Source organism: Hypanus sabinus, chromosome 6, assembly GCF_030144855.1.
Source record: "Hypanus sabinus isolate sHypSab1 chromosome 6, sHypSab1.hap1, whole genome shotgun sequence".
Lineage (NCBI taxonomy): Eukaryota > Metazoa > Chordata > Chondrichthyes > Myliobatiformes > Dasyatidae > Hypanus > Hypanus sabinus.
In genome coordinates, this window is record NC_082711.1 from 159,600,982 (window position 1) to 159,616,257 (window position 15,276).

Genomic DNA, 15,276 nt, shown 5'->3' on the forward strand with positions numbered 1-15,276 from the left:
ACCATGAGCTTTGTTAAGTAGCCTCATGTGTGACACCTTCTCAAAGTCCATCTGAAAATCTAACACACAACACTAACTGATTCTCCTTTATCTATCCTGCTTGTTATTTCTTCAAAGAATTCCAACAGATTTGTCAGACAAGATTTTCCCTTGAGGAAACCATGCTGACTACGCCTATTTTATCATGTGCCTCCAAGTACCCAGAGACCTCATCCTTAATAATCGACTCCAAAATCTTCCCAACCACTGAAGTCAGACCAACTAGCCTATAGTTTCCTTTCTTCTGCTTCTCTCCTTTCTTGAAGAGTGGAGAGACATTTGCAATTTACCAGTCTTCTGGAACCATTCCAGAATCTAGTGATTTTTGAAAGATCATTACTAATGCCTCCAATTTCTCTTCAGCTGCCTCTTTCAGAACTCTGGGATATACACCATCTGGTCCAGGTAGTTTATCTACCTTCAGTTTCCCAAGAACCTTCTCTCTAGTTATGGTAACTTCACACACTTCATGCATGCCCCTTGATATCTGGAACTTCCAGCACACTGCAAATGTCTGCCACAATGAAGACTAATGCAAATACTTATTCAGTTAATCTGCCATTGTTGTCACCCATTACTACCTCTCCAGCTTCTTTTTCCAAAGGGCCAATATACACTCTGGCCTCATCACAATGACTTAACACCTTCTAATTCTATGTCACCTCTTTCTAATGATTTGATTTCATTTTTTACTGACAGGGCATCACTGCCCCCTCTGCCTTCTTGCCTACCATTTCAATACAATGTGTATCCTTGGACATTAAGCTCACAGCTATCTTTCACCCACACATGACCCACACCATCAAGTTTAGGAAACAACAGGCTCTTGAACCAGAGGGTTTACTTCAACTGCCCAATCATTGAACTGTTCACACAACCTACGGACTCACTTTCAAGGATGCTTCATCCCACGTTTTCCATTTATTGCTTATTTATTTATTTATGTATTATATTTATTATTTATTTTGTATTTGCAGAGCTTGTTATCCTTGGCAAATTGGTTGTTTGGTCGCCCTGTGGGGTGCATGCAGTGTTTCTTGGATTTAGTGTGTATGCCCACAAGAAAATCAATCTCTGGGTTGTATATGGTGACATATGTAACTTTGCTAATAAATTTACTTTAAACTTTGTATTAGCAATATACTTATAGTGAAAAACACAAATAGTATTTTTTGACCATTCGCTAACACATAAGGAAGAAAGAAAGTAATTAAACATAGGCTCTGTAACCTACTTTAACATTAAGAATTGCCTCTACAATCACTTGAAGTGTAACTGAACCACAATAACAAAAGGTTATCTGAAACTTCTGCCATTCAAATAAGTGACGTGTCAGCTTGGCTTAGTAGACAGCAATTTTGTCTGTTTTGCAAAGATTTGCATGTCCAAGCCCCTCTCTTTGACCTGCACAGACAATCCCAGTTGACACTTTAATGCAAACAATGAACTTCAATGCTACAGCTGCCACCTTCTGTGAAAACATTAAGCTCTTGAATCTACCCAAATGGTAATAAAAGACTATCAGCACTCTTTCAGAAACAAAAAAATTTTCTTACCCTGACCACTTTCATACGTTAACATGTCATGTATCTAACGTACAATTTCAGGATCAGTCACATTTACACACAACTGTCTTTTAGGTGTAACATCCCTCGCATCATCTCAGAGTCACAAAAGCAGCTGTCCAAGTCCAATTTCTTGCCTTCAAAAGCAGGGATAAATCAAGCAGGGACCAAAGCAGTTAAAAATGACCATTTCTTACCCATGAATGCAATGTCATGTTTGTGCAGTAGTTCTGGCAATTTGGGGTTCTCAGAGGCATGGCCCCAGCCTGCCCACACTGCCTGTAAACAGAAGAGATAATACAGTTTCTTTGTACATATTGCTTTACAAAGGAGGAAAGAAAATAACTGGTAACTGTAGGCCCTCATAATTGACCTCCCAAATATTTATTGAGATGTGCAATGCTACTCTGAATAGCTACTGGACGTGACTGATTTTAATGGTACGCTTGACAATTCAGCAGGGCCACAAATGCAATCATCCAAAAATCTCAGAGGAGACATGGCTATGAAAAAGGACCTAGTGCTTTCCTGGCGTATATAGTCAGCCCTCCTTATCCGCGGGAGATTGGTTCCGGGACCCCTCGCGGATGCCAAAATTTGCGGATGCTCAAGTCCCTTATATAATCTGTCTCAATGCACTGGACCTTAGGACCCAGCGGAACAAAAGCAATTCAAAAGTATTCATCCCGCTTTGCTCAGTACTTAGTTGAACCACCTCTCACAGACATTGCAGCCAATATCCTTCTTGCATCAGTCTCTATTAGCTTTGCACAACATGATAGAGCAAGACTGGACTGCTCAAGGACATCAGTTTGCTTCATTTGAAGCCACTCCACAGTTGCTCTGACAGTGTGCTTTGGGTCATTGCCCTGCTGAAAGACAAACTTCTTCCCTAGTTTAAGCTTCCTGGCAGAGGCTAGTAAAATTTTTATCCAGGATCTCTCTGTATTGGGCAATTACTTTCTCATCAATCCTGACCAGATTTCCAGACCCTGTTCTGAAAAGCATCCCATAGCACAATGCTACCTCCACCATACTTTATGGTAGGAATGGAATTACAGTTGGCCCTCCTTATCCGCGGGGGATTGGTTCCAGGATCCCTGGCGGATACCAAAATTTGCGGATGCTCAAGTCCCTTATTCAACCTGTCTCAATGCACTGGACCTTAGGACTCAGCGGAACCCCAGACCTTATTTAACCTGTCTTGGTACAGTGGACATTAGGACCCGGTGCCAGAGCTCTGAATGCACAGTGTTTCTGTTCATGAAATTAATCATAATGATCACGATTGGAAATAAAGTGGAAATTATAAAGCGATAGGAAAGAGGTGAAATACCATCGGTCATTGGAAAAGCGTTAGGCTACAGTCAGTCAATGATTGGAACAATTTAAAAGGATAATTGAGAAAGGCTCTGCCCCGATGAAAGCTACAACTATTACTAAGCAACACAGTGGTTTAATTATTGGGTTTTGAATCCTCCACATCGGCACGGTGGAGAGCGCACTCAGAAGCGGTCTGTCACTGGATCGAACTCGGAAAATTCCGTTCCCGAGCCCGTCGCTGAAAAATAAGTTCTTAAGTGTTTTATATGCATAAAAAGGTAAAATATATACTATATACACTAAGACAAACATTTGACTAACTGATGCTAAATAATATCTGATGTACCTGTTCCGACTTACTTAGTAAGAGAACTTCTGATTATTTTTGATCCCAATGCATGATAACCCACGCACATCCTCCCATATACTTTAAATCATCTCTAGATTACTTATAATACCTAATACAACATAAATGCTATGTAAAATGGTTGCTATACTGCATTGTTTAGGGAATAATGACAAGAAAAAAAGTCTGTACAGGCTCGAACAACAAGTGCTGGAAGAGCACTTCCGGGTTTTCGCGATCCACGGTTGGTTGAATTCATGCATTCGGAATCCGCGGATAAGGAGGGCCGAGTGTATGATGAATAAACTCTTCTCAGGCTTCTAGCCAGGTACAGGTATCAATTATAACTGACGTTTCAATAACAAACTCCATGATTTTCATCATTCCTTGATGACGATGGCAGAGTTTGTCATTGAAACTGCGCTTATAAGAAGTACTCGGACCCGGCTAGAAGGCCGAGAACAGTTTATTCAAGACACGGCTATGCTGAAAAAAACTGATCGTTTTAGCCTGGTTAAGTATGACTGTGTTCCCATCCCAGCTAAAAAGGAAATGAGAGAACAGAGGAGCAACATAAAGAGATAATTGGCAGGGAAACAAATAATAGAAACATCTCAACTACTGATAATGTACAAGAATTCACAATGATTATAGAACAATGAGTTAAAGCTATCGTAGAAACAGCAGGACATATTGTAATATGCATATATCAGTATAATATTAGAAAAAATACCCGAGCTATCTGAGACAAAAAGAAATGTAAACAAAGACAATTTTCCGGCTTCATTTCTGACAGTACCTGGACAGGGATGCGTTTTGCAATGTCCAATATCAGCTCAACATTTGCATAGTTATTATTGTTTGGTCCTCCGGGTACAGGAACATAGTGGTCTGCCATTTTGATATATTCTGCAAGCAAAGTAAATCATTTCAACACAACTTGTCTTTGGCTGTAACCTTAAAGGAATACCACAAGACCAGAGATAAGCAGTCACTGAGTGAATACACTGTTGTGCAATAGTAACTTAAAAGATCATTGTGCTTCATTGTTTCAAAGACTAAGGAGCAATGCAAACAACTTATGAGAAGTAAGCAATGAAATTATCCAAAGGTTACACAATGTGAGGGCTTTTATAATGTTCAACAGGCTGTCAACCTGGTAACTTCCAGACAACTGACTGATAATCTTTGTCTACACAATCACAAATTTCCTCTTTTTTCTCTGACTCTTACTAACACACAGTTCCATTTACACTATTCCCTTATTCTTTATGAAACATTAAAAGACAACATGCTTCCCAGCTCTCTTGGGTGGCCAACTTCATTTCCCATAGCTAAATTTATTCCCCATTATAGTGTTAAATGGGCATGAGGTTGATAGGTGCTTGATTAACAAGGGCATCAAAGGTTACTGGAAAAAGATCAGAGTATAGGATTGCGATGTAAAATAAATTAGTCATGATGGAATGATGGAGCAGATTCGATGGGCCAAATGGCCTAATTCTGCTCCCTCAACAAAATTACCCAGGGATGGGACTCGACTGCTGCTTACTATCTTGTGTATCAGCAAGTTGGTACATCCTCAAGGGGCCTATCCTCAGAATCTTACAGTAAATTAAAAAAAAACAGAAATTCTGGAAATAGTAGTTCAGAGAGCACCTTTAAGAGAGAAACAGAGTTAATGCTTCATGTCCATCAGAATTATGCGAAGTTAGAAAAAAAAAGGCTCTATTATTCTCTAACTAGAACTTTTTATGCAGTGTGTTCCAATAAAATTACCTTTCATTCTTCTAAATTCCAGTAAGTTTAGCCTGATCCTTTCTTTGTTAACCTCGTGAATTTCCTGAACCACCTCTGCAGGAGTCGCACAGATTTTGTCATGAATCAACTTGCTGGTACACTAGATAGCAAGCAAGAGCAGAGATCCAGCCTTGGGTAATTTTGCTGTCTGGTTTAAGACCATAACACATCGGAGCAGAATTACACCATTTGGCCCATCGAGTCTGCTCCACCATTCTATCATGGGTGATTTATTTCCATCTCAACTCCATTCTCCAACCTTCTCCCCGTAACCCTTGATGCCCTTACTAATCAAGAACCTATAAACCTCCACTTTAAATGCACCCAATGACTTGGCTACCACACCGTCTGTAGCAATGAATTCTCACAGATTCACAACCCTCTGGCTAAAGAAATTCCTCCATCTCCTTTTGTATTAATTAAAAGGACCATCCTTCTATTCTGGGGTTGTGCCATCTCGTCCTCAACCCTCCCACCAGTGAAATAAAGTAAACAGTACAATGGGAGATTTGCACGAGGACCACAACCTTGTTGTAGGGTTTGAAAGCTTGCGTGTCTCGTTGACCTGGAGAACTATGTTGGCTGGAGTCTGGTCTTTATGCTTCAGCTCACAGTAGGGTCACCTATGCCTAACAAGTCAAAAGGTAGAGGCCAGACCTAGAGCGGTCCACCAGACTGGCAAAACAAAACTGAAGAATCCTTCTAAATCTGTTTGCAGTGGTATTCCTGAGACTCCACCCGGGACGTGTATGGCTGCCAGTACTGATAACGGAATGGGAGGTACTGGTATGGTGAAGGAAGCCCTGACCACCACCAGAGGAGAACCTTCAATGCCACCCGAAATGCCAGTGGTGTAATGGGCAGTAAGTACATAACTCTTGCTACTGACCCTGAAGTAACCATTCCACTTGCAGCTTGGGCGGAAATGGTCAAGACCAGGAGTTAAATCAGAGACGTCATTTATCTCTGTGGCTCAGCAGATTTACCTAGTAAGCTACTCAAAGTCACTTTTTAAGCTTATCCTAACAATCAAACTGAAAATCGTTGAAGCTGTTCAGCATTTATATCCAATCATTTTGCTGCACTCCAGTTCTGAGACTGCAGGCCCTTCCACCCAAAGGTACAGAAAACGAATTCCAGGATGTGTGTCGTGTACATTTCTCTGACATTAAATGTACCTTTGAAACTTGGAGGCAGGCCAGCAAATGTACCTTGTGCTCAGACCTCTGTGTCCTACCACTGAACTGCACTCTCTGAAAGTAATGACTCCAAACTTAAATTATTCTTTACGGTCTTACTGCACTGCCTACAATCTTGACCTCATCTGAAATCCTGCTGCTGAACCCAAATTCACATCAAGTTCTATTACCCACTGAGTTTGCTGACCTTCAGTGGCTCCCAATCTGGCAACACTTAAATCTTAAAATCCCTATTCTTGTGCTCCAATCCACCTATGTTCATATCAAGTCAAGTTTATTGTCATTTAACTATACACATGTATACAGTCAAACGAGACAATGTTTCTCTGAATCATGGTGTAAAGCACAATAGCACACATAACACAATTGTAACGCATGATAACTTATGAAAGTAAGGATAAAACCAACAGATGAATTGCACATAAACAAGTAAAGTGCATAAGTTAAATATTATAACATACAGAGCCAGTGATGCTTTGAATGTGATGCGGCAGGGAGTTCAGATGCCCAATAGCCTGGGGGGGGGGGGGAAGAAGCTGCTTCCCAGCCTAACCGTTCTTGTTTTTATGCATCAGAGTCTCCTGCCTGATACTAGAAAGTCAAAGAGGATGCTGGATGGATGGTAGGGAGACCCCAAGGATCCTCTCAGCCATTCCCACAGTCCTTTGCTTATCCACCTCTCCTACAATCCTCAGATCTCAATGTTATTGCATTTCTAACCATCTATATACCCTCTGTCTTCAGCTGCTAACATCTTGCATTCTCTCCATACCTCGTGTAGCCGAGAATGCTTTTATTTCAAGAAAGTCTCCACGTGTGGGTCACTACCATAGATAAACTAACCTGCATTAGCTTTCAAGTCTTCTGGGGTGACCATGACTACAAATCGTATTGCACGTTCATTCCTGAACATTTCGTAAGACCAGCGCCGTATGGATCTCATGCATTTCACCGCAGCAATCCCATTGTTGGCAATCAGCACCTGTTGGACAAAGTCTTTGCAAGTTACTGAGACAGCAAGGGATCTAAATAAGTACCTTTAGATTCCAAATCCAAATAGAAACCAGAGGATTATCTGGAGGAACGTGGCCTGTTTGAACAATTCTAATCTGTATCTTATCATTTCACTCTGCAAAGTATACATATTACACAAGAGAAATCTGATGGGGGAAAGCAAACTTTTACACCCCAGACAGCAATCTATCAGTATATTTGACCAAACCCCAAAATATTCAGTTCTGATGCATCTTTTGTGCAAAACATGGACAATGCTTCCACTTCCATGGTCAATGGGTTGTGACGTAAAGTTCAAAGCAAAATCGTGGCTTGTAGAGCAAATTCCTGAAAGTTTCAGCTCACATGCCTGACTAAAGATTGAAGGCTGAGAAAACTTCTTGGGAGCTACTTGCTTACCTTTTCAATAACTTTATTGCCACCAAACCGAGTTACGAACTCAGCTGGGGAAGCAACCGTGAAGTCTCTCTGCAGCTCAAGCTTCTTCCTGTCCCGTCCTTGCCTTATCAGGTGCAGCCCTGACATGCTAGGCCTGTGAAGGGAAGGAGTATTTTTCAAGAACAGAACTGCTCATTTAACAGAAGAACCCAGATTTCAATATAATTAGAGAACGAACTGGATTTTTAAAAAAATCAAAAGAAATTCAGTCTTCAATATTAGAACAGGAGGACGGTTCACATACAAAAAGCAGAAGACATTTTCTACTATATGGACACACACACACACACACACACACACACACACACACACACACACACACACACACACACACACACACATATATATACACACACACACACACAGTTAGTGTCCAATATTACCCCAAGTGAATGAAGTAAGCTATCAATACTCAAAGCCTGGGCAACACATGAACATATTGGGAGAAGTGCTGGCAGGTGACAAGTAATCACCTTCATGCTGAGAAAAAGAGAAAATTGCATGACACAGGACCATGTCGCAAAGAGTTAACAGTGAAGTACAACACCAGAACCAAGTAGTTTGAGAAGATTTCTTAACTGTGCATGAATGAATTAAATCTTGCCTCATCTATACATGAAACGACTGGCTTTCCCCCTTCCAATGCAAGCAATATGCCCAAGTCAAAAATTACAAATACCTGGAAATACGAATGGACAATAAACTGGACTGGTCAAAGAACACTGAGGCTGTCTACAAGAAGGGTCAGAGCCGTCTCTATTTCCTGAGGAGACTGAGGTCTTTTAACATCTTCTGGACGATGCTGAGGATGTTTTACGAGTCTGTGGTGGCCAGTGCTATCATGTTTGCTGCTGTGTGCTGGGGCAGCAGGCTGAGGGTAGCAGACACCAACAGAATCAACAAACTCATTTGTAAGGCCAGTGATGTTGTAGGGGTGGAACTGGACTCTCTGACAGTGGTGTCTGAAAAGAGGATGCTGTCCAAGTTGCATGCCATCTTGGACAATGACTCCCATCCACTCCATAATGTACTGGTTAGGCACAGGAGTACATTCAGCCAGAGACTCATTCCACCGAGATGTAACTCTGAGCGTCATAGGAAGTCATTCCTACCTGTGGCCATCAAACTTTACAACTCCTCCCTCGGAGTGTCAGACACCCTGAGCCAATAGGCTGGTCCTGGACTTATTTTTCCACTGGGCATGATTAACTTATTATTATTTAATTATTTATGGTTTTATATTGCTATATTTCTTCACTATTCTTGGTAGTGCAACTGTAACGAAACCCAATTTCCCTTGGGATCAATAAAATATGTCTGTCTGTCAATTCAGAGCCTCTCCTTCATTGATTGTTCTGCTAATGCATGCAAACTGTAGCACAATGCAATGTTGAGGATTAGACGTATGCTGTCAAAAAAACACTAAAATTTCAAAGAAATATTGAGGCAGGTTTTCCTATCTTCCTGGACTTCCTGTCAGAACGCCGGCAGGTGATAAGAGTGGGCTCCCTCAGCTCCACCCCTCTGACTCTCAACACAGGAGCGCCTCAGGGCTGTGTACTGAGTCCCCTCCTTACTCCCTGTATACCCATGACTGTGTCGCCACCCACGGCTCCCCCTCAATGTCACAAAAACAAAGAGGCTGGTTGTGGATTATGGGAGGAATGGAGATGGACTAACCCCTATTGACACCAATTAATCCAGGGTTGAGAGGGTAAATAGCTTTAAGTTCCTCGACATCCACATCACTGAGGATCTCATGTGGCCTGTACACACCAGCTGTGTGGTGAAAAAGGCAAAACAGCGCTTACTTCACCTCAGATGGCTGAGAAAGTTTGGTATGGGCCCCCATAAATCCTAAGAACGTTCTATAGGGGCACAATTGACAGCATTTGACTGGGATGGGAACTGTACCTCCCTTAGGCTACGTCCACACTAGACCGGATAATTTTGAAAATGCCTGCTTCGCGTAAAAACGATAGGCATCCACACTATGCATTTTAAAAAATATCTCTGTCCACATTGAAACGGAGATTTTGGCGAATCTCCTCCTACTGCACATGCGCTGGACTCATCTACCGAAAACAAGCGACATGTTTGGTGTCGAATCTCACTGTGAAAGACAGTGTGCGTTTGTTCAGTTACAGACTAGGAAAACTTAAAAGACGGACAGCTGCTGGGTCTCACACAGTAGGACTTAGAAGTAAAAAAAAACACAAATACTGGAGCGTACGGAGGCAACCGACAGGGAGTTCACCGACAGTATGACCCAGCTGATGATGAACATTGGAAAACTGACAAACTCTGCTGCATTAATAAGGCCCTTTGTTAAATGTATAAAACATGTCTGCATCAGTATTATCCTGTATTTCCATACAATGTTACATTAGGCTGTTACACACCTATTGTCAGAGAAGTGCTTGTATAAATAGGGAAACCACCTTCATACCAGCAAGGAAAGAAAACAGGGCAAAGTGAGTTGTATACTTATTTATTCAGTAAGTTATGGGTCAAAGTTTTTGCTGAGTACATTTCTAACTCTTCTGGCTTCAGTCTCGTTGCAGTCCATTCTGAAATTGTTAGGTTGTGTTCAAGAAAACAATGAAGTGGCGCACTGCCGTCACAATCTGTTCCGGCATGTCACAACAAGTTTTCAGATTTTTCCGGTTACCCTGTCCACACTGATCTGCCCAAGCGGCGTTTTCAAAATTATACACCCTGGACAGTGTTTCTGAAAATCTCCAGTTTCAGGGGACAAAAACACTGTTTTAGTGTGTACGAAGGGTAAAAACAAAGAGAAAAAGCTTCGGTTACAGTTTTATCCGGTGTAGTGTGGACATAGCCTCAATCACAGGCTTCTGCAGAGAGTGATGCAGATAGCTAAGCATTTCTGTAGTTGTGAACTTCCCATGATTCAGGACATTTTACAAAGACAGATGTGAAAAAAGGGCCCGAAGGATCATTAGGGATCAGAGTCACCCCAACCACAATCTATTCCAGTTGCTACCATCTGAGAAACGGTACCGCATTATAAAAGACAGGACCAACAGCCTCCAGGACAGCTTCTTCCACCAGGCCAGACTGATCAACTCACATTGATCTGAGTGTATTTTTATATTACAGTAACTGTTATATTTATTATAAATTACTATGATTGCACATTGCATGTATAGACGGAGACGTAACGTAAAGATTTTTCCTAAAATCGTTTCCAAACCAAAGGCCACATGGTTCAGCACACAATCACCCTCAAGAGTCCGATGCACTCAGAGAAAGGCTTTGCTATCCACAAGGTATCACCCCTCCAGATGTCAAAACTATTAATAACATTTAATATGGAAATATCAGAAAGAATATAAAATTCAAAACTAAGATTAAATTAAAATATTAAATTGGATCAAAATTCGTGTTCTAGATAGGATTTCCTCACATTGATTTAAACCAAGTTTAATCTGAGAGTTCAGACCTTTGTTTAAGAGTATGCTGTGCCACTAGACTACATGAGGAATGCACTGGGCAGGAAGAATTGATCCACTGCTCTACATTTCAAGCAAGGTGCTCAAATCAAGGTGGGCCTCCTCTCAAACCTTTGCAACCATTAGTAGATTGTCAGTCCATTTGAAATAGTAAGAATGTCACATGACTAAAATAAAAATTTACCAGTGTAACCTAGAAACATCTGGCATCAAAAGCACTATAGCAAAAGAAGATGCTGTCAACTTAAATCAGTGCCTATAGAGGAATTTGAGATTTCTACAAAGAAATGCCAGTATGATAGAATGGAGACATTGTGCGTCTGTGTTGATCCAGACGTCCAAAATGCTGGAGGGACTCAGCAGGTTAGGCAGCATCTATGGACTCCTTTGAGTCCTGAATCATGGCCCCAAACAGCAACTGCTCCAAGTTCAAACTTATTACCAAATTATGTATAATACTGTGCAAAAGTCTCCAGCACATATATATAGCTAAGGCACCTAAGATTTTTGCTGTATATGGGAAAGTGGATGGGAAACAGAAAAAAGAGCATTTTGCTTTGTATTAGCTCAGTAGTATTAAGTGTTATCAGCCAACAGGAAAGACATAATTTACAATACTGTGCAAAAGATTTAGGCATCCTTGCTATGTATATGTATGCAAGACTTTTGCACAGAACTGCATATAATCTTGAGATTCACCTTCTTGTAGTCACTCACAAAACAAAGAAACACAATAGAATGCACAAACAAAAACACCCACAAAGATCACACATCCAATGTGCATAAGAGGGCATATAACACAAATAAAAGGTAAACAAATAACACATGGAACACGCACTGTAGAGCCCCCGAAAGCGAACAGGCAGCTGCGGTGCCAGGTCAGTGCTGGGGCAAGTGGAACCATTTCAGGAGGCCAATGGCTGCAGTGCAACAATTCACAAACCTGGCAGACTGAGACCCATGACTCCTGTACCTCCAGCAGATGGCAGTATCAAGAAGAGAGGGAGACGAGCCAAGGGCGGGCTGATGGCGCTGATTTCCTGTTAATTTCCACCCACAGGTGCAACCTGACCTGTTAAGCTCCCCCAGTACTTTATGTATGTTGATTCAATGTGATAGATGCCCCGCCACACAAGCAAAAGGATCTCTCTTCGAGTCTGACCAGAAATCTAGTTATAACAAATTACTGCATTTTCAGAAGATTAAAACAGCAAATATTTCTGCTCTCCCTGAAACAATGCCTGCTCCACCCATTTCCCTCCGAAAGGGAGGGATTCACAGAGGAGTGTACATGACAAACAATCACTCTCCTCAATGCGAGCAGGGTTGAAGCACAACTTTCCACAAACTAATCACCTGGTTCCTAAACCTGACTAATCATGACCTTACACAATGTCACACTTTCTATGTCAATTCTTAGTACATGAAGCAGCAGTTCCTTTACCTGCCGGGCAAGGAACTCCTTGGAGAATGCAGAGTGTACAAGGAATAAGAAACACTGAACCTTGAAAGTAAAGGCAATTACTTTGACGATCCATTTGCATGGCTCTGACAGACTTAGCCACCATATACAGTCAGGTTATGCCAAACAGAAAAGGTCCCTGCAAGATGCTGTATGAGCAGGCCTTTCATTAAGGTGGCAAAATTCACTTTAAAAAATAAAGCTTTAAGTTTCTAAATGGTAAAGTAAATCAGTGAAAATTCTCCACTGCCATTAAAAATTAATGACCTTGGCCAGAATGCACCTGCTTTGTGGGCATTAGGTCACAAGAAATGCTAGCCTTAAATAAGGTACTTTCCACCGTGCAATGGCTTACTAACATTTGCCTTCTGAGATCTTATATGAAGTAAGACCACAGAACACATTTCAGGACAGGAACTGAGTTCTAAATGCCTGATTAAGTTATGAGAGAGTAACCAAGTGATGGGCGCTGTAATCTTGTCAGTGTCAACTGTAGGATGAACACCGCAGAAGTGAAGCGCACCAAGTCTCAGATTCCAAGAGGCTTAACACTGATGGCAACAGTCACACAATACTCCAAGGTTTATAACTTAACTCATTATGTGACAAGCAGACTTGCACTTTATATTTTTACTCTACAATATAACCGCTTACTAACCGCTGCAGTAAGTAGTAAATCTTTCTCTGTCTCTTTGCTCCAGATTCGTCCATAATTAGTTGAGTCACAAGCTTCCGGACTCAGAAAAACTGCACATGCTTTACAGACTGCAGTTAGACAGCCTGAAGAATTTTGTTTCCATGAAAATAAGAAAGTCCTATTGCACCAATATTTTTCCCCCCGCATCCCTGGATAAACACTGCTACTTTGATAGCCAAATCTGGCTCTCATTCACATCCAGGCTCACACAGAAATCAGCTATTACTTAATATAATGACGCAGTCTGTCTGTTGCAGTCTTGTAGGAGCTCGGTAGAGCTGATGATGCTGAAAAGAAATTTAAAGCACTGACACAAAAACGTCACGCTGCTGCCAATGGTATTCCTGCTTCTTCCAAACAAACCAGCTCACATCTTAAAAGACAAACCAGCCATCTGTCCAGAATGGACACTTCATATTCACACTAATTTCAATCCATTAACATGACCTACCCCCCGTTTTAAGATAAAGCATCTTCAGCACAAACCAGCAACTGGACCAGAACAGTAATTCCTGAAGTTAAAGCAAGCGTATGAATTTCAATATTACACAGCAAGAGAAGAGGGAGACATTGATCTATTCACTTACTGTGATGATACAACATTTGAACTTTTATTTCTATACTACCTTAAATTATATTACTGCCTCTACTTTCCAAGATGTTTGCGCCAATTCGGCATGTCATCTAAATCTTTAACAAACTTCTACAGATACACAGTACAGAGTATCTCGACTGTTTGCATCATGGCTGTTATGGAAACTCAAGCACTCAGGAATGGAAAGATCTACAAGAGGTGGTGGATACAGCCCAATCCATTGCAAGAAAAGCCCTCCCCACCGTTGACTGCATTTACGCTGTCTGCTGTCACAGGAAAGTAGCATCCATCATCTAGGACCCCCACTGTCCAAGCCATGTTCTCTTCTCCATACATGGCCTCCTCTACTGCCATGATGAGACCAAACTCAGGTTGGAGGAGCAACACGTCATATACCGTCTGGGTAGTCTCCAGCCCCCTGGCATGAACATCAAATTCTCCAACTTCCGGTAATTCCCTCCCTCTCCCTTCCCCCATCCCAGTTTCACTCTGCCTCCTCTTCCAGCTGCCTATCACCTCTCTCATGATTCTGCCTTCTTCTACTACACAGTGATTTCCCCTTACATTCCTTCTTCACCTTTCCTGCCTATCCCCTCCCCCACCCCTTGATCTTTCCTCTGATTGGTTTTTCACCTGGCACCTAACAGACTTCTCCTTCCCACCCTCCCCCCACACTCTGCCCCCTCTCTCTTCAGTCCTGATGAAGGGTCTCAGCCCGAAACATTGACTGCTCATTTCCACGAATGCTGCCCGACCTGCCGAGCTCCTCCAGCTTGTTGTACGTGTTGCTTTGACCACAGCATCTGCAGTGTACTTTGTGCTTACATGTTCTCTTCTCGCTGCTGCCATCAAGAAAGAGGCACAGGAGTCTCAGGTAACCACACCAACAGTAAAGGAACAGTTGTTCCTTTCAACTACCAGGCTCCTGAACCAGTGTGAAAAACCTCACTCACCTCAAAACTGAACTGATTCCTAACCTTTGGACTCTCTTTCAAGAAATCTATAATTTATGCTCTCAGTATTACATAATTATTATTACGGGTATTATATGTTTTTTTTTATTTGCACAGATTGGCCTTTTTTCCACATTGGTTGCTCGTTAGTTTTTGTATGTAGTTTTTCATTGACTCTACTGTATTTCTTTGTTCTATTGTGAATGCCTGCAAGAAAATGAATTGCAGGGTGATACACTTTAGCGTTTAATGGCAGAAAATGGTTCAAAGATTAAAGAAAGGTTAGCTTTACTTGTCACGTGTATATTGAAACATGCAGTGAAATGCATCGCTTTGCGCCAATGGCCAACATGGTCCAACGGTGCGCTG

The 15,276-nt window shown here is 41.7% G+C and overlaps 1 protein-coding gene across 1 annotated transcript in view; it reads right to left on the reverse strand.

Annotated features, from left to right (window-relative positions):
* acaca (acetyl-CoA carboxylase alpha) overlaps positions 1 to 15,276 on the reverse strand; it is a 286,714-nt gene that overhangs the window by 248,946 nt on the left and 22,492 nt on the right. The window contains exons 3-6 of the mRNA XM_059973293.1: positions 7,686 to 7,818; positions 7,116 to 7,254; positions 4,073 to 4,182; positions 1,802 to 1,883 (exon numbers count right to left, since the gene is read on the reverse strand). Of these exons, the coding sequence (XP_059829276.1) occupies positions 1,802 to 1,883; positions 4,073 to 4,182; positions 7,116 to 7,254; positions 7,686 to 7,818 (464 nt within the window). The remainder of the gene's footprint in view (positions 1 to 1,801; positions 1,884 to 4,072; positions 4,183 to 7,115; positions 7,255 to 7,685; positions 7,819 to 15,276) is intronic.